The sequence below is a fragment of the Camelina sativa genome, chromosome 7 (assembly GCF_000633955.1).
Source record: "Camelina sativa cultivar DH55 chromosome 7, Cs, whole genome shotgun sequence".
Classification (NCBI taxonomy): domain Eukaryota; kingdom Viridiplantae; phylum Streptophyta; class Magnoliopsida; order Brassicales; family Brassicaceae; genus Camelina; species Camelina sativa.
In genome coordinates this window covers 9,943,747-9,965,454 of record NC_025691.1, presented here as the reverse complement: position 1 = coordinate 9,965,454, position 21,708 = coordinate 9,943,747, and the positions used below count along the sequence as shown (strand labels likewise).

Below are 21,708 nucleotides of genomic sequence, written 5' to 3'. Positions count from 1 at the left end.
GGCAGTTGGTGTGTTTAGATAATATGTTATACTCCACCTATATATAGAGACAGAAATTAAATTGTTTTATTTGTTCGGTCTTAGTTTTGAATATTGACCCCAAATTTTATACTTATATTTTCTTACTGGCCACAAGAAAACAATTAAACAATGCAACGTCATGGTCAGTACTTGTTCAAAAGGAGAAGACTGTTCTTTCCAGGTAATTTCAAATATCTTATCTTTTATAAAAAATTATAATTATCGTTCTTCTCACTTCTGATTTAGACATATATATATATATATATATATAGCTATGTATATTTCCACCCAAAAAAAAACCTATGTATCAATTTTTATCTTCAATAAACTCTTTACTTATAAATCTTCTTTTACCAAAAAATTCACATAATAAGTTCATAGTTCGTTTATTTCTATGCATTTTTTTTTCCTTTTATCTGTTCTTAGACGATAATATAGTTAGTGAGTAGTGACCAAGCACCCGCAATAAACATGGTAGGTTAAAAATGTCTTTACATTTAGAGCATTTTATAAGAGGTTCACGGTTAAACCCTTAGGTAAAACCATAGTACATATTAAGAGGTTTACGCTCAAACTACGCTTGGGTAAAAACCATATATCTTACATGTTCTTGTTCCAGTTTATAGTGGTGTAATCGTTTAAACCTGAACCTCTTCGCCAACAAGAAATAATTTGAAAAATGTTGTTTAATGCAATGTTGAATGATAAGGAAAGACTGGGTTTTCAACTCACAATTCACGCCGAAAATTTTATGTAAATTATTTTATCAGATATCTATTTTTTTATTTATTCCAAAAAAAAATCTTCAGTAATATATAGGTAATTCGTTGACCAACATAAAACTAATGATATAGGTTATCTGATTGAGACAATTGAAAAGTCAAATTGTTTGTAATATGTAATTTTCCATCCATGATTTAACTGGACACAATGTGCGACCATTCGAGGTTTTGCATTAAATTATGAGGCAGTTATCTATGAAATCACTTAAATTTAATATTTTAACTTCTCATTTTCCAGAGTATTTATTTATTTGGATGGATATCATTGCCTCCATATGAATTTTGTTATTTCAGGTTAAGCTACGTTTAGATTAGGTAAATATTTGATGACAAAAAAATAAAAAATAAAGATTATGCTTGTCCATCTGAGGCCCATAAGTACTACCAACGCATCCGTTCGCGGCGGAAGCTGTGGCTGTTCAAAGTTCAAACTCCAACAAACATAAGAGTTACCGTTTGCACAATTATCAATCATTAAAATTCAAAACAAATGATGATTGATCGAAGCCAACAATTTGAAAACTCAACTGAAGGAGCTCCACGAGATTAATTTTCCACAATATCCTGATATTTTTCACTATTTTTCAAATTGTTTTTTTTTAAGTTTATCCCTAGAAAACAATAATAGAGAAGTTGATGTGTTAGCAAAGATCACTTTACAGCCCATCTAGTTTAAATGAAAAAACTATTTTGCCAAAAAAAAAATTTATACTATGATTCATTAACACATTACCCATACATATTTAAGTGTGTTTTTTTCTTCTTTCTCAAACCTTACCTATATACAGTGTTCCAAGTTTGCAAGTTCACTACAGCAAGTAGCAACATGCGCTTCATTCAAAGTCTTTTGTTTCTTAATGACTACGATTGGTTTATTATATACAGCTATAAATTACATATTTGTTGTTTTCTACTTCAACAATTATACTTTACACACAAGTGTGATTGTGTGAAGTTTAAATGTAAAGACAAAAGTTTGGATTCCGGAAGAAGAAACGAATATGCGTTTTAGATTCTCTTCACACATATATGTTTTATACTATGTGCTTCCCCATGCAATGCGTGGGTTGCGTGGGTTGTGGTGTAGTTGACACTTTCTTGTTGTTAATAAGTAATATGATATAAATTATTGTGTTAATAAGTAATATGAATTCTTATGTATATATATTGTATATATGTGACTATAAGTTTAGCTAACTAAAAAATTCTGTAATATTTAACTATAATCTTGAATATATATATATATATATATATATATTTATTTGTGGGAGGAATGTATGAAATTATTTGATAGAAGTTATTTGGAGTTAAATGACCTTTTATGCTTTTAAAGTGAGTTAAATATTAATAAATTTTTATATGTATCTTGACCTTTTTTAAAAGGAATACCAAGTGTTTCCTTCCAAATTTGAAGTGACATAGTATTTTAGTTTTCTTATATGATTTTATGAACTTCAATGTAAAAGTTTTTCAAAGTAATAAGTACACTCACTGATTGAATTATAAAATTTGGAGAAATGTTTATTTCGTTTAATCATCTGCTCTTTTAAATAAATTAAATAAGTATGTTGTTATTCCTACAAATAGGACAACATATATTATAGTTTAACCATGGAGTTAAGTAATGGAAATGGAACTTGTGATTGCAAGACAAAATGCTTATATGTTACACATTGATCGTTTAAAAATGAATAGGAACATCTAATTCTCAAATAAAGTTGATTGTTTTGTTAAAACCAACATATGTGAATTTAAATTTAACTATGCAAATTTAAAAAATAAATATGAATAGATTAGAAAGGCAAGAAATATAAAAGAAATATTTTTTTATATAAATAAAATAAAAATTGAAAACAATGTTAAATATATATAATACTTTCTACATTAAAATATAGAATCAAACTCTTACAAGTTACAACACATATGAGATATAACAACATTTGATATTGGTAGGAGAGGAGGAGAGAATGTTTACTATAAGATGGTAATCAAAATTAGATAATGGAGATGAATCTTTAAAAAATAGAACAATGTAAAATATATATATATATATATAATACTTTCTAAATTAAAATATATAATCAAACTTTTACAACACATATGAGATATAACAACATTTGATATTGGTGGGGGAGGAGGAGAGAATGATTACTTATAAGATAATAATTCAAATTAGATAATGGAGATGAATCTTTTTTAAATAAGAACAATGTAAAATATATATCATGTAGTCTCTAAAATTAAAATTTAGCATTNATAAAATTTGGAGAAATGTTTAGTTCGATTAATCATCTGCTCTTTTAAATATATTAAATAAGTATGTTGTTGNTAACAAAAATAAGACATCAAAAATAAAATAAAAAACGAAAAATGATTTGAGGTATTGTAGAAGAGAATGAGAGAATGTGAAAATGAGATAGTAAAAGAATGTCAATATGAGAGAATGAGAGATTGAGAGGATGCTTATTTATATGATTAGAAATGATGGAAGTTACATTTAGAATTATGGAGTTACAATAGTAATTTATTGTGTTTGAATAAAATTGAATGGTAGAATATGATTAATGCATAATTTATTTTATTTTCAGTTATAATTTTATTTTAATGTGTGAGTTAAATGTATTGTGTTTATTGGGTCTTAAATATTGTTTAAAGCAATTAGAAAGCAAATAAAAAAATAAAAAAAATAGAAAACATTAAATGAAAATCAACCAATAAGGAGAGACCAAAACCTTACTTTTATATATATGATATATTGCCTTAAACTTTGAAATAAGAAATATATTATGAACAATAATTTTACATGAGAAATATATTAATTTAGCAAACCAAAATAATTAAAAAAATATTAAAATTTAACCAAAAATATTTTCTCATGAAAGATAAATAAGTTAGTAGGAGGAATGAATTAATGTACAATTATTGGATAGGAGATACATTTGATTTAAATGGAGTTACATGCCTTTAATTATAAATAAATATTTTAATTTTTTATAACCTAAAATAAAAGGAATACCAAGTGGCATAATCAAAATTTACATGATTTGGTTGTTTGTTGATATAAACTCAACACTTACACATAATATTTCAAAATATAAAAATATTACTTTTGAAGTGACAAACTAAATTAGTTTCTTATAAAATTATTTGAATTCTTCAATCTCAATAATTTTTAAAACCCCAAGGATAACTTATATTTTTTTGGTTTTTTTTTCACTCATCAATTTAATTTATACCGCTAGATTTCATACTAATGGTTTCATCTATAGATAATTTAGTTAAATAGTATTTTTAAAATTATATTTTATTTTTATATTTAAGTTCCAGTTCAATATGGTTTCTTTTTTGGATCAATTTTTAATTTTGATTAAACACACAAAAACCAATTGTTTAATTATGTTCTTTTTGTTTTCAAAAACCTCAAATCATAAAAAAAAATATATATTATATTGATCTTTGCAGATTTATCAATTGGATCACAAAACAAAATAGTCTTTATAAATAGATAATTATATTGATCTTTAAATATTATATTGATCTTTATAAATTATTAAAAATGATACATGAATATGTAAGATAACAAGAGACATAATAGATAATTAGATATGTATCATTTCAACTTCATGATCTTATTGTGTGGTGAATATTGTAAGAAAGTATGAAAATAATGACTTATAAAATGTTAATATAAAATAGAAAATGGAGATAAACCTTTTAAAATATTAAAAATATATATATATATAAGATATATATATCATACAAACTCTAAACTAAGCTTTTACAATGATATTTGATTTGATTTTTTATAACCCATACAACAACAATAACAAAAAAAATACAAAACAAAACAAAACAAAAAAAAGAGATTTGAGAGTAGTGGAAGAAGATGAGAGAATGAAAGAGTGATAGACTAAGAGAATAAGATAATGAGTATTTATAGGAAGATAAATGATGAAAAATTACATTTAGAAAAATGAGAGTTACAATTCTAATTTATTGTTTTGTTTTAATACAATTGATTAATACAACTTAGTGNTATACATATCATACAAACTCTAAAACTAAGCTTTTACAATGATATTTGATTTGATTTTTTATAACCCATACAACAACAATAACAAAAAAAATACAAAACAAAACAAAACAAAAAAAAGAGATTTGAGAGTAGTGGAAGAAGATGAGAGAATGAAAGAGTGATAGACTAAGAGAATAAGATAATGAGTATTTATAGGAAGATAAATGATGAAAAATTACATTTAGAAAAATGAGAGTTACAATTCTAATTTATTGTTTTGTTTTAAGACAATTGATTAATACAACTTAGTGGAGAAATAAAGTTAATGCATAATTTATAGGGTGAATTCATATGATTTCAGTTTTATATTATATGAGTTAAATGTGAAAATTAATTATTTTCAAATTTGTGTTTTAATATAAATATTTTTTTTTTGTTAAAGAGAATAAAACCTTACTTTTATATATATAATTCTTTAATTAACTTTAACATAAAAGTTTTGTAACAAAATTTATAGATGAATTGATGCTATGCTAGCGCTAGCACGTCCGGTTTAGCACCTTCATCAACAGTTCGATATATATACTTTTGCGGGTTGTGACAGAGCAATCCAGTTATAAATCCGTAGTTTCTAAATATGATAACAGCTGTAAACCCTTTTGTTTGGTGACAGCGAATTTTACGTTATGCATAGAAAAATATAATTTTTTTTTTATTAAAAAAACAATATCTATGTATCTAAATATATACCAATTCCTTTTATTTTATGCACGTATAGATAACAAAAAATAGTAGCGACCTTTATACCGATGAATGATGATCATCGATCATGTTCATGTTAAAATAACAGTTAATTAATTATCGATTGAAAACGTTTATAAAAGTAAATCTTTTCGCGTAACGATTGAAAAATGCAATTTTATTATCTTTAGTTACGAAAATTATAACATTTCCCTATTTATTGACAAAATTTTGTTGATTACTTATTTGTCTCTAGAAAATAATCTCTCACAGTAAAGTAATTAACAACTTGTATATGATATGCTTTTCTAATGTAATAAAATGAACAAAAAAAACAAAAAACAAAGACTAACTATATAGTATTTTCTGGAAGATCATATTTTTGTATTATTATTACCGCTACATGTTTCCTCTAAAGCACGCTTACCACTTTACGTACGTCACCAATCGACCCACTGTTTTAACCAGTTGACCCATTATGTGCTGTCTTTGTCTTATATATAAATAGAGTCATACGAAATTAACACAGAGACACTCAGACACATGCATGTCTCATTCACTGAACTCGAACTATATAAATAAGTCATGCCAATCATCAGCAGCTCTGAAACCTTTACGAGCTTCTTCAATGACTGGCTTCTCCGTCACAGGCAACTCATCCAACAACTTGCACACTTTGATGATGAAACCACCAGTGTAACTCCGGTAGAAGAAGAATCTCTTGTCACCCAGTTTCTCTCTCACTGTCTCCAATACTACCAAGAGAAATCAGCTGCCGTGTCCGTCGCGGGAGATGACATATACGATTTCTTCTCCCCACCATGGCTCAGCTCATGCGAGAAACTCATCCTTTGGATCGGGGGTTTCAAGCCAGGTATGGTTTTTAAACTCATAACCACTTCTGTTAACGACCTTACATGCCAGCAGAAAGACCAACTTGAGAGCATACGGTTAGAGACTAAACGGAGGGAGAGAGCTTTGATGGGAAGGTTCGCACATCTACAACAGAGTGTGGGGGATCCACTTCTGTTGGTTCCATTTAAGCGCATCGGAGCTTCGAGACTTGGCGAAAGAGAGCAGTCAAAAATGGAGGAGGCAATGGAGGTTTTGAAGAGGGAGATGAAGGAGGCAATGAAAAACGCTGATCAGCTCCGGTGTGTTACGGTTAGGAAAGTGGTAGAGGTTCTGAATCCAGGGCAGGCGATCAAGCTGCTTAGAGCCGCGGGAGAGTTTTATTTCAAGTTGAGAGATTTAGGTGTTCAGATAGAAACATTACTTTGATAGGAGTAATGTTGAAGATCGACATATAATTGAGTAGAGAAAGAGATATGTGTTCTTTTTTCTTCTTCTTAAAAGTATTTCGACATATATAAGTTTTGGTCTGTATAAGTGAACACCATTGGTCTAGTGTAGATTTGGATTTTGGAGATTACGTTCGTAGTTTTTTTTGGTAAGGATTATTTTTTTATTTTTTATTTTTGGTAACGATGATCAAATTTTTTTATCAATGAAGTAAGAGAGTAATTAATAATTTTAATCAACTGATCTTATATCCCTTTCATATCATCTTCTTACCCAAACTTTTTTTCTTATTTATGTTCGATTGTGATAAGCTTTGTGTAAACTATACAATTTCCCTAGTTGCGTATATAGATAAAGTACAAAAAGGAAGAAAAAAAAAAGTAAGAATGTCCACAACTTATCCTAACACTGTTCCATTCTACACTTCTACTCATGCTCCTGTCACATGTAGGTTAAATTAAGATAACTTAATTTAAATTACGGTTCTATAGTAGGCATTAATTTCCATACATGATACATTGAGTAGTTGGGCCTTGGTGAAGGTGGCTAGACTTATCCTATTATTTAGGTGTGCATGTAGGCTTCTTTTGTTCAGTATGCATATGGGTCTTCTTTTGTTTTCTTTTGGGATTTGGAGAACAAGCAATCCATTTATATTATCCATTGGCTAAAGATTAGAAATTCCTATATACTTTTGTGCAAAAAACTTATTTAATATGAAATGGGGTTCTTTAACGGTTATTAATTATTATTCGTAATTTTTGGGGAAAATAGCCTATTCCCCCATGAACTTAGTTACTTTATCGTATTCATACATAAAATTTTGAGTCGTGATTATAACCACATAAATTTTACTTAAATTTGAATTTCCTATCCGAACTATCCAAAACCGGCCAAAATCAACAAATAGACAAATGGTATTACTGTTCCGTTAACATATGCTGACTAGGATGTCGTGTTTGCAGTTTAAAATGTCATGTAATATCATGAAACACGTCGTTTCAGCTATTTAAAAATAACTGAGACAAATTACACCTAGCTTGGACTCAAACCCTAAATTTCATATCTCCTAATTAACCACAGAACCACCTGAGCCAAGGAAACTTTTGATACCAATGAGTTAAGAGATATATATTTATATATATATAATAACAAAAACACCTTTTCTCTTCTCCTCTCTCTTCTCCAATTTTCTCTGCAATTTTCTCTGTACTCGAATGGCTCTCATTATGAATATATGAATCCTTGTTCTAGTTTTAATCTATGGCCTTTAAAATTTTTCCCCTTTTACAGTTTGATCTGAATCAATAACTTCTCTTTTGGATCGATTTCTTAGGCTTTACAGTCAGATTCAGAGTCTTGTAGAAGCTGGGTTGTGGAGGAAAAAAAGATTTTGCAATTAATAGATTTATATGATTTTGGCCTAATTTTTGGGTATTGTAATTGATGGACGCTCGTCGTATAGACGGGAGAAGAGAAACATATAAATATCCATCTCTGAAAAACATGGCAATAAAGATACTTTGGTTCAGTTGTCTCCGTGATTATTTTGTAAATTAGAGGTTGCGTGTTCGAATCGTGATAATTGAATAATTTTTGTCTCTATTTTTCAAAAATAGTTAAAACGACGTCGTATGAAACATTACCTGGCGTTTTAACCTGCAAACACGACATCCTAATCAGCATATGTTAATGGAACAGTAATACTGTTTGTCGATTTGTTGGTTTTGGCCGGTTTTAGATAGTTCGGATAGGAAATTCAAATTTAAGTGAAGTTTATGTGGTTATTTGCACGAATCAAAGTTATGTGTATGAATATGATAAAGTAACTAAGTTCATGGAGGAATAGGCCGTTTTCCCGTAGTTTTTGTTTTCATTTACATCTTGTTAAGGCCGAGTAATGATCACATTTTACCTCCTTCCAGTGATGTCGATACTTCTCCTATGATCTCCACATTTCATCATTGAATTTAATCGCTTCGTTTAAACACTAAGGTAACTAATATCAAAAAAAAAAACCTAATATCATGTATCTGTTATAGAAGTCAAGATTTTGCGTATTGATTTTGAAGTGAAGCCCATTGACATTTATAATTACAATAGTATATTTCTATTTTCTTCTCTACATATACGAATGTTTTTGTATGATTAAAGGGATTACGACTTTACCATAAAAGATCAATGTAAAACTCTCTCTCCCTATGTCTTCTCCCTTCCTCCGTTTGTTCATCATATATACTTCCATCCCCTTTTATAATACTCAAAAGTTTTATTTACGACATAAAAATACTAGATTAAAACACGTTATCAGCACAATTACTCTATCAATTTTACGATCACTCTATTAAGATGTCATTTATTATTACAGGAGCGCGGCGCTGCCGCCCCATGGCATTTTAATGCATAATAATTTATTTACTGCTTTGATTTCTTTTCTACTATGGATGACTTTAGTCACCATAATTTAATTTATAGTTTTTATGAATGAATTTAATCACCATAACATATTTGTTGCTTTTATTCACTCTTTAATTTATTGCTTTAATATGGATAATTAAAATCACCATATTTTATTTATTGTTATTATTTTAACATGGATGATTAAAAGTCACCATATTTTATTTATTGTTCTAATTTATTGATTTAACATGGATGATTTAAATCACCATATAATTATCATTTTTTTATTTTTATAAAAGGAGGCTCTACCACCTATATATATATATATATATATTTATCTAATTTTATACTTTTAACTAATACATAATATTTTAGATCAGTTATATCAAATTTTTTCTTAGAAAATAATTTGATTTATTATTTTAAGTCTCAATGGTCATAAGTAAAAAATTAAATAAATTCTAACTTTTTTCACTTTTCAAACGGCTACATAAACGGGTAATGAACAGTAAAATTAATCTACATATACACTCATTTTTACTCATCTATTTCACTCAAATTTTTCATCTCTTTCAAAAATCTTCCTAAAAATTAATTAGTTTTACTAGGAAAAATGACTCATCCATTCTTAATTTTTGTAATAGGTTTTATAATTGTTGCTATTTACGATTTACTCTTTGGAGAGTTTTCTCCCGAAGAATTTTTGATGGTTCTTATTTTACTTTTTTATGTAATTGTGTTTCTTGTAATTGTGCTACTTATGCAAGCACCTCCTATGTTTTAAAATTAAAATAAATGAAATCTCTAATTATGTTTTTATAATTTTATTTTATAGAATGAAAGAAAAACAAAATGGCAAACATCGAGAAGCTCCAATTCCAGGCCTTAGATATCACTGGAGCTAACTTCATATCTTGGACTACTAATGTCGAATTACATCTACAGTCTTATGGGTTAACTGAAACCATAAAAGAGAATAATAAATCAACGGACCAAGAAAAGGCAAAATCGGTGATCTTCCTTAGAAGACACCTTGATGAAAATGTCATATATGACTATGCACACATGAGAGTTCCTAACGAGTTGTGGAAGTCCCTGAAGGATCGATTCGATCATCAAAGGGACATAACTCTCCCACTTGCTCGGGATGAATGGCAAAGTCTAAGATTCCAAGACTTTGACAAGGTGATGAATTACAATTCTGCCATGTTGGGGATTGTCGCAAGCTAAGATATTGTGGTGAAACCATCACTGAATCTCAGATGCTGGTGAAAACATACACCACGTTTCATAAGAATCATATCACTCTGCAGCAACAATATAGGTTGCGTGGATACACCAAATTCTCATATTTGATTGTGGCGCTCTTAACAGCTGAAAAGAATAATGAGCTCCTTATCAAGAATCACATGTCTCGACCCACCGGACCAAAAGCATTCCCTGAGGTTAATGCATTGGATGTTAAGAATCCGGTGAGAGAAAATAGAGCTTTTCAAGGACGCTGCCGCCAAAACTATCGCGGACGTGGGAGAAACTATAACCCTCAGAGCAGGAAGTCATACCAATGGATTCGCTCCGAACAAAGTCCGAAAGGAAAAGAAATCCAAGCAAACACCTCCCAGAAACGCGAGAGTGCTTGTTTCAGATGTGGCACTAAGGGACATTGGTCTCAGGTATGTCGAACCCCTACACATCTTTGTGCTCTGTACAAAGAATCCGCTAAGGGCAAAGGAAAGGAAGTGAACCTTGCAGAACATTTTGCGGGTACAACCCACCTTGAGGCTGCTGACTTCGCAAACGATCCTGATGAGGATGTCCTTGCAGAAAACTAAAATACTTGTCTTATGAAACTCGAATTTCCATCAATTATGCCATAAATAAGTCGATGTTTGTTTGAAATTTCCCATATTTGTGTGCTTCTATTACTTATCTTGTATAATTATTGTGTGCTTTATGAATAAATTTGTTTTCAATTTCTATTAACCGATTATATTTATTTCACACAGAACCAAATGGATCACATTACAAGTGGAACATTATCTAAGACAAATCATGGAGACATTTGCATACCAGATAGTGGAACAACGCACACTATTCTGAAACATAAAAAATATTTCTCCGATATGAAATCAACAAAAGTTATTGTTAATACCAGGTCCCACCGACTTAATCGAAGGGATTGGTAAAGCAAATTTTGCATTACCTAACAGGACAAAGTATTCGATAAACAATGCATTATTTTCTCCAAATTCAAAGAGGAATTTGTTGAGTTTTAAAGACATATACCTTCAGGGATATGACACTCAGTCTGTAACTGAGAATGGAAAGAAGTTCATGTACATTACTTCTGAAAAATCGGGGAAAATACATGTATTGGAAAAATTACCAAGACTCCCGTCAGGTTTGCACCATAAATACATAAATTCAATAGAATCACACCTTGTGATCAAAAGAAATCAAAATGATTTCACATTGTGGCATGATCGCCTTGGTCACCCAGGCACCACAATGATGCGAAAAATTATAGAGAGCTCACATGGACATTCACTGAAACCCCAAGAGATTTATCAGGGGAATAAAATAACATATGTTGCATGTTCTCTAGGAAAACTGATTATAAGGCCATCGCAAACCAAACTCGATAAAGAATTACCAAAGTTTCTTGAACGAATTCAAGGTGACATTTGTGGACCTATACACCCACCATGTGGACCATTCTATTATTTCATGGTAATGATAGACGCGTCTAGTAGATGGTCACATGTTTGTTTGTTATCATCTCGAAATATGGCATTTGCGAGATTTNAGAGATTTCTGACTCAGATAATCAAATTAAGAGCTCAGTTTCCTGATTATCCAATCAAAGGAGTTAGATTAGATAACGCTGTTGAATTCACGTCCCAAGCATTCAATGATTATTGTATGGTGACTGGAATCAATGTTGAACACCATGTAGCCCATGTGCATACACAAAATGGATTGGCAAAATCTTTAATTAAACGTCTGCAATTAATTGCAAGACCATTCATCATGAGATCAAAACTACCAACCTCAATATGGGGACATGCTATTTTGCATGCTGAATCACTTATACGCATAAGTCCAAGTGCATATCATAAATATTCTCCACTACAGTTAGCATTTGGGCGAGAACCGAATATTTCTCATCTAAAAATATTTGGTTGTGCGGTATATATACCGATTGCACCTCCACAACGTACTAAAATGGGACCACAGAGAAGGTTGGGAATATATGTTGGTTGTGACTCTCTATCAATTATACGATACCTAGAACCTTAAACTGGTGACGTATTTACTACACGTTTTGCAGATTGTCATCTTGATGAAAAAGAATTTCCGGTTCTAGGGGAGAAAATAAAAAGATGGAAAAGGATATCAAATGGTGTGTACTATCACTGTTACACCTTGATCCTCCCACAAAGCAGTCAGAACTAGAAGTTCGACGAATTATGCATTTACAGAGTATAGCCAATCAACTACCTGATGCATTTGTAGATAACAAAACGATAAGTAAATCACATATACCAGCAGCAAATGCTCCTGCTAGAATTGAAATCGCACAAGAACATGGAAAAATTAATGAAGCACATGAGTCAAGAATACGCTTAAAGCGTGGTAGACCAATTGGTGCGAAGGATAAAAATCCTAGAAAAAGAAAGGAAGTCGAAAAATATGAAACTCCCAAAATGTCAGAAAATATTATGGAAAAAACGAATCATGACTCTTCCACCAATATAGAGCATCATGAATCTAAAGAAGATCATGAGATTTCTATCAACTATATTCATAGTGGAAATATATGGAATCGAAAGAAAATGGATGATGTTTTTTCCTATCTTGTTTCAANATCAATTATACGATACCTAGAACCTTAAACTGGTGACGTATTTACTACACGTTTTGCAGATTGTCATCTTGATGAAAAAGAATTTCCGGTTCTAGGGGAGAAAATAAAAAGATGGAAAAGGATATCAAATGGTGTGTACTATCACTGTTACACCTTGATCCTCCCACAAAGCAGTCAGAACTAGAAGTTCGACGAATTATGCATTTACAGAGTATAGCCAATCAACTACCTGATGCATTTGTAGATATCAAAACGATAAGTAAATCACATATACCAGCAGCAAATGCTCCTGCTAGAATTGAAATCGCACAAGAACATGGAAAAATTAATGAAGCACATGAGTCAAGAATACGCTTAAAGCGTGGTAGACCAATTGGTGCGAAGGATAAAAATCCTAGAAAAAGAAAGGAAGTCGAAAAATATGAAACTCCCAAAATGTCAGAAAATATTATGGAAAAAACGAATCATGACTCTTCCACCAATATAGAGCATCATGAATCTAAAGAAGATCATGAGATTTCTATCAACTATATTCATAGTGGAAATATATGGAATCGAAAGAAAATGGATGATGTTTTTTCCTATCTTGTTTCAAAGGAAATAAATGAAGAAATCGAAGATCCAGAACCAAGGTCAGTATATGAATGTCAAAAGAGACATGACTGGATAAAATGGAAAGATGCAATACAAGTCGAACTTGATTCTCTTAACAAAAGAAATGTATTCGGACCAATTGTGGCCACACCTAAGGGTGTAAAACCTGTTGGTTATAAATGGGTTTTTATTCGAAAAGGTAATGAAGAAAATGAGATAACAAGGTACAAAGCTCGTCTTGTGGCCCAAGGTTTTTCTCAACGACCTGGGATTGATTACGAGGAAACATATTCTCTCATAATGGATGCTATCACGTTTAGATTTTTAATAAGTCTAGCAGCTGATAAAAATCTAGAGATGCGTCTCATGGATGTTGTAACAGCATATTTATATCGATCATTAGATAGTGATATCTATATGAAAATTCCTGATGGATTTAATATGCCTAAAACATTAACTTTTAAACCAAAAGAATTATGCGCAATAAAATTACAAAGATCATTATATGGTTTAAAGCAATCTTGGCTTATGTGGTATAATCGTCTTAGTGAGCACTTAACTAAAGAAGTATATTTGAATAACCTTCTATGCCCTTGTGTTTTTATCAAGAAACTATATCCAGCTTTGTAATTATCGCGGTCTATGTTGATGATCTAAATATCATTGGAACTCAAGAGGAAATACAGAAAGCAACAAACTATTTAAAAGGAGAGTTTGAGATGAAAGATCTCGGACAAACAAAGTTTTGTCTTGGTTTACAAATTGAACATTCTCATAAGAGAATATTTGTACACCAATCCACATACACTAAAAGATTTTTCAAACGCTTTCATATGGATAAAGCAAATCTTTTCAGTACACAAATGGTCGTTATATCACTTAATATTGAAAAGGATCCGTTCCGACCACATGAAAGAAATGAGGAGATAATTGGTCCTGAAGTACCGTATCTAAGTGCAACTGGAGCACTAATGTACCTTGCAAATTGCACTCGGCCTGATATATCATTTGCAGTTAACCTTTTGGCAAGGTTCAGCTCATCCCCTACACAAAGACATTGGAATGGGATAAAACATGTCTTTCGTTACCTTCAAGGGACAATTAATTTAGGATTATTTTATCCTAAAGACTCAAAAGGTCAAATGGTGGGTTTTGCAGATGCAGGATATTTATCATATCCACACAAAGCTAGATCACAAACTAGATATGTTTTTACTGTTGGGGGTACCGCCATATCTTGGTGCTCTCAAAAACAGAGTTTAGTAGCAACTTCCTCAAATCATGCTGAAATCATCGCACTCCATGAGGCAAGTAAAGAATGTGTATGGCTTAGGTCAATAAGTCAACACATTATGTCAAATAGTGGGATCAACATAAATATAGAGCCAACTGTCTTATATGAAGATAACGCCGCATGTGTTGCTCAGACGAAAGAAGGATATATCGAAAGCGATAGAACTAAACACATCCCTTCAAAGTACTTCTCATATACCCAAGAGCTTGAGAAGAATAAGGTAATTGAAGTAAGATATGTTAGGTCATCTGACAATGCAGCAGATCTTTTCACAAAGTTATTGTCTACTTCAATATTCATAAAACATGTCCATAACATTGGGATGCGTCATCAACGGGATCTCTAGAGTATTACACTATGTCATTTGAGGGGGAGCAGAAATATACAAATGACAATGAGCTCCAAGGGATAGTATTATAGAAGTCAAGATTTTGCGTACTGATTTTGAAGTGAGCCCATTGACATTTATTATTACAGTAGTATATGTCTATTTTCTTCTCTATATATGCGAATGTTTTTGTATGATTAAAGGGACTACGACTTTACCATAAAAGATCAATGTAAAACTCTCTCTCCCTATGTCTTCTTCCTTCTTCCGTTTGTTTATCATATATACTTCCATCCCCTTTTATAATACTCAAAAGTTTTATTTACGACATAGAAATACTAGACTAAAACAGTATCATGTTTGTTGTCTATTGGCAGTGTAGCTCAAGGGGATCTTCCTACCATGAAATTGTCTCTTTTATCTTATCATATTTTATGTGGCTAGTCATAACCTAGTAGTACCTAGAAGTCTTATACTATTGTTGATTTAGTAAGGTGGTTGATGTAAAGGTTTAACATGAAAGGGTATGTGTAAAGGAATGTTGAGAAAATATGTCACAACTAGCTCCATGCATGGGAGGAAATGTGACCCATTTGCTGCAGCTTGGGCCTAGGCATCTAATTCTAAGGCTATGATGATATCTTCTACATCTTGTTTTTCACGTTAAGATATTGACATCATTCAACTTTATAAATTACATATAATGCATATATCTCTCGTCTATTTAAGTTCCTCCATAGGGATCGCCATGAATACTATTAGGGCTGGGGAAAGAAAACAGACACCAATATTTCATGAATTTGAATTCAAACCAAGTTTTTATGATATTAAGAACTGTCGGGATTTTTTTCTATTATTATATACCAAAAAAACTAAACCGAGTCGAAAAAATTGAAATTTATTAAAAGTTACGTAACGATAAATTTATTTAAGTATACAAATATATAGCATATTAATTAAACTTAACTACCTTTTTTTCTTCATTTCGTATGTTTATTAAAATAATGGGCTTTCAGTTTTTTGGATTGGTTTCGGTTAATTTTTTTTGGCTTACCGTTTTTTTGGTTTTATAAAATTGAAACCATATAGAAACCATATGTATATCAGTTTGGTAACGGTTTGGTTTTTACGGTTTTATGATTTATCAGTTTCTTAAAAAGTGAAACCATATAAAAACCATATATATATATCTCGGTTTGGTTTGGCTATGGTTTTATTAGATTACTCCTTATTTTACACACAAAAAAATTAAGTTTGTTAAAGAAAATAAACAAAAATAGAATTAATATATCAATCTATAAGTTATACATAATTTAAAATAATAAAATCTAACTCTAGTTTCAAAAACTCAAAGCTTCCAAGTAAAATCTAAAGAAAATGATTTATAAACCCAATAAAAAAATCATACGAAAATTATTAAATACAATATACAGTGCACATATAAAATAATTATATATAGATATTCCAAATATTCATTAAAACCAAAAAAATTATTCGGTTTTATGGTTTTTTAACCAAACCAAGCCTAAACCATTGGCTAAACAGCCCGCCACAAAAACCATACAATTGGCTAAACAGCCCGCTACAAAGGCCACACAATTAGCTAAACAGCCCGCTACAAAGGTCACACAATGTCTTGGGCCTCATTCCCTACCACGACCATGTCTGCTTCCATGACCACGTCCGCGTCCACGACCATGTCCGCTTCCACGATCACGTCCGCGTCCACGACCAGCAACAGCACCACCTCTAACGATCTGCACTATAATGAACAGAAGGCTAAGCAAACAATCTGAAACTATACACAAAACACAACTCACCGTGGAATCTCATTGAAGGCTTGAACAGAAAGTTCTAGGACTGCATGCCACACATAATCGACTAACTCACATAATCAATCAAAGGCATGCAAATCCAACATCAACAACAGAAAGACAGTGAACCCGCACATAGAACCGTTAGGGCTCTGATACCAAACTGAAACGACCTGACTCATTTTTTTGTTTTGAATACAATATTAAACTAGTTATCTCATACTCACTAACAACTTAATCTCAATCAATACAACAACGGAAGTAACCAACAACATCAACAAGCAATTAACCAACAATAATCCATTATACTAAATAACCAACAACAATAATCCAATATACTAAATAACCAACAACAATAATCCAAGACTAAACCATCAATTCCAAAAGAATAACATAAATCAAGGAACGAGCAATCCTAGGTAACATTCAACAGACTCAACTTAAGACACCTAACATAAACCAGACAACACCAATCGAGCCACTAGAACATCCTCCTCTTCAGTTCTTTGATTCCACGATCACACTTTTCCTTTACCTGCACCACAAACAATAATTGAGATTTATGTGTATAGTTATAAACACTCAGTGAGGCAATCCTCCTATCTACTGGGCTATACAGCCAAGCAACTGTGAATCCAATGTTCAACAATCAACAAACAATACAATCAAACCAAGAAAGCAAGTATCAGCCGCCTGGTGACCACCGACATTGGCCACCTAGTGTCGACCAACAGTGGCCACCTGGTATCGACTGACAGTGGCCACCTGCTGTCGACCGACAATAGCCACCTGATGTCGACCGACAATGGCCACCAAGTGTCGACCGACACCCCACCTCGACCCAAAAACCCTAGCAGTGTTGAACGATACCTCCACCTAGTGTCGACCGATACATTCCCAAGATGTTGACCGACATCCACATGGTGTCAATCGACACCAGAGCCGGACTTGAGCATAGTTTTATGAAACATTTGAATGGGGCCCCCAACTTCAAAGGGCCCCACTTTTGTTTTTGTTTCATTAATATATGTGTATAAATTCAACAAAAAAATATAGATATATACATTAAAGTAAAAGTTTGATGAATAAATTTCTAAAAAAAATTTTGAAACAATTATTTTTAAAAAGATTTAAGTTGTTACTAGTTTTTTATAAAGATATCACACTATTATATTTTTAAATAAAATTTTGGTTTAAAGAGAGACTTTTTTAGTCTAAAATTTTGAATATAACGAAATTATAATTTTTTTTTCAAAATTCGTATTGGGCCCCGAATTTCATTGGTCCGGCACACTGACCCTGCAGACAACATTCTCCTCGAAGCTGCGAGTCTATTCTCCACCTTCCACCGCCTCCAATGCGGCTAAGGCTCACCCCAAAACCACAAAATGTCATAGGAACCACGAATCAACTGCAAACATGCAAGGAATCAAACAAAAACAAACATAAAACATAGAAACAGAGGAATCTCAGGCTTAGATCAGCCATGGTCATGCACTCACCTCTTTAGCAGGAGAATTCCGACCAACCAACGACGAAAACAACACCCCAGAAAGCTCCTAGCCCGCCTCTTGCCTCGGATTTTCACTCCCACGAACAGATCTCACAAGAAACGGCACAAAACTTAAAGAAAAAGGATGTTTAGAACTCTTTGGAACCTTAGGAATACGCAAAACACTCAGGGTGGCGAAAACTAGGTTTCTCCATCGACCCTGCCCTTATATATGATCCATAAATCAAAACAGCTCGAACCGAGATTCCTAAAATCGAACCGAACCATCCGCTGACTTATGGTATCGATTGACACACCTAGTGATGTCGATCAACATCCACACCAAATTCTCACTCTTTAATTAGCGGATGTTACAATTACTATCTACTCACGCACACTATTGAAAACTGATTCTGACACCATGGGAGCACAACAAGTACAAATAATATCGAGTTTACTTCCATTATTTATCATTAATTTTTTTACTTTTAGGAATTCACAGTATTTATGTTACGGATGATACTTCGTTGTCACGTAGTGCATTACTTAGTGCACGGTTGCTTCATCATGACTATATGTAGAAAACAATATTGGTGGGTTTGACAAAACACTTGTTGAAGATGCAACTCAGTTTATGCCTGTCGGATATAATCAATACTTAAAGATGGTTCTTTTTCATGGTAAAGATTTTGGTTAAGAGATTGGGAAACCATCCATAATGGCTCGTAGGAATCATATTCGTTTGTGCAGTTTTGGTGATGTACACTTTCGATGAGACCATTCCTTCCGGTTGAATGTTAATTTATAATTATAATTAATTGAGGCAACATTCTTATGCACGTGGGTTATGACTTATGAGAACTAATTCGTTTTTGCTTTTCAGAGTTTGTCACTCATACCTTTTTCGTCTGGCAGTATCGGACATCTCACTAATGAGTTCATCTTATATCGGTGCAATGCATCTTCCACTTTCATTTGAAACTTTGATGTTTAGTTTTGTAGCTATGTGGCACAAGTTGCGTCAAGTCAATATTATATTACTATAGTATAGACTGTTGATTGTATAAATAGGCATCAATTAAATAATGCAAAAATAAACAACTGTTTATAGTATAAGTCTATACTGTGAAGTAAGAATTTAAGCATATATAATTAGGAAAATTAATCTTTTTTTTGTTGTTGTTAAAGAACATGTTCTCCGTGTAATCATGATTTGAAAATAGTATTGATTAAAGTTAACATGCGGGTAATAGATACTAACAATATTAGGGTTCTTCCAAAATATTGAACTGACAGCATTATTTTGCGTTGGATGTAGGCAAATGGACATCACATCAATACATTTAAAGAAAGGTTCGCATATTTATGGTGGCTTTTTATTAATTTTCCAAAAATGTACATAGTATAGTATAGCACCAAAAATTTCTTAAAAGAAAGGACGTCGCATAGAAACAAAACTTAAAGTACGTAAACATGCATTAAGAAGAATAGTTTTCCATACTAAGTACTAACATTCGATTTTCCAGTCAGCAGTAAAATAAAGAAAATTATTCGTTTGTTATGAATAAAAATATGACACTAAATGGAATACGAAATTTTCAAAGAATTGAAGTTTCGGGTCCGTAGATGTCCTATAGAAATTAGGAAACGAAGGGTGCGTATTCGCTCTAGGGTACTTATTCATAATAGCTCATTGAAATTCTTATTTAGGAACAAGAAAAATTCATAAATCATCAATTTATTAGGAACAAAAGAGTATTCACATTTTAAAAATATATAATTAAAGTGTACTTTTGTTTGTGTTGATGAATATAAGTCATTTGTGTTTTTGTAAATTACATATATTACTTGAATACTCTTAGAATGGTAACATAACTAAAGATAAATAAATGAACATCAATTCAGGACGAAATGTTAAATAATAGAACATATATCTCATTTGTGTTTTATTTAAATTTGGGCAAAACACTAATTTTAAGAAGAATTGCATATAGACAACATAAAAATAACCAAAAAAAAAAGGTTTTGTATATATTTTATTGATAAGAAAAGAGGCTTTGTATTTGTCAACAAAACAAAGGATGGTGTTCCAATTTTGAAACAGCCAGGCAAATAATGGCATTATTCGGCCATAACATATCACATAAAGTGGCAGCAAACACATATAGTGGATTCTGCGAATTTGTTCCACAAGTTTGTGGACAATTTCTTATATGCTTTTTCTCTTTGTTTTTTGGTTCTTCTTATACGCTTGTCTTATACCACATTCACATTTTTTACATACACATATTGATACATATATATACTATTATAGTGTTATATAATATTCACCATTCTGATAAGTTTTAAGCTTTTGCACTTTTGAATAATTTCCTTATTTTATTTGATTGTGGATGTTGTGTAGCCGACAGTATCACTCTTGTTGATCTCCACTATCAGAACAATTGTCTTCCTTATATAAGAGAAAAAAAATATATAATAAGAAAAACGCACCAAAACTGACATGGCACTATGTGACCACAACTTCAGTACTGCTTCTCTTCCACATTTGCGCTTATCGACAACAATACATATGTGATATGTCCACGAACAGACTAGAAGTATTAAGAAGTCGGTTTACTCAGTTTTGGCCCACTTATATCTGTTTGGTTTTGTGTCTTACTAACACTGAACTTCAAATAACCACCCCCACAAATTTCATACATTGATCATTTTCGATTCTCTGCCAACTTGTTTGGCAAAGCCCTCGACAGGAAACAAATAGTAAATAACAATAAGTGCAGCTATGGTCATTTATTTGGGAAAACAACTGAAGCTAAAACTGTAAATACTGTAAGTTTATATCAAACAAAAAAAATTGTAAAGAAGTTTTATCAGCAAAATAGTAAATAATTTAATTAAATTCTTTTGATTTTAAGGACGAACGAATTAAGTGTTAAGAACATAATTAACTGAGACATATAAATAACATTTTTTGGCAGTGACCTACTCACGATTTTGTATTTATCATATACAGTTTTGTCGCAATGGTCCAGAAGAAGAATAGATAAAAAAAAA

At 31.6% G+C, this 21,708-nt stretch overlaps 1 protein-coding gene across 1 annotated transcript; it reads left to right on the top strand.

Moving 5' to 3' along the window:
* Positions 6,111–7,001, top strand: LOC104700846 (transcription factor TGA4-like). The gene has a single exon (XM_010416441.2). It carries the CDS (start codon positions 6,145–6,147, stop codon positions 6,838–6,840), a length of 696 nt encoding a protein of 231 aa, XP_010414743.1. The 5' UTR covers positions 6,111–6,144; the 3' UTR covers positions 6,841–7,001.

Bases quoted from the DNA above. Each gene is read 5' to 3' on its own strand.
- LOC104700846 (XM_010416441.2), top strand. From the start codon at position 6,145: ATGCCAATCATCAGCAGCTCTGAAACCTTTACGAGCTTCTTCAATGAC.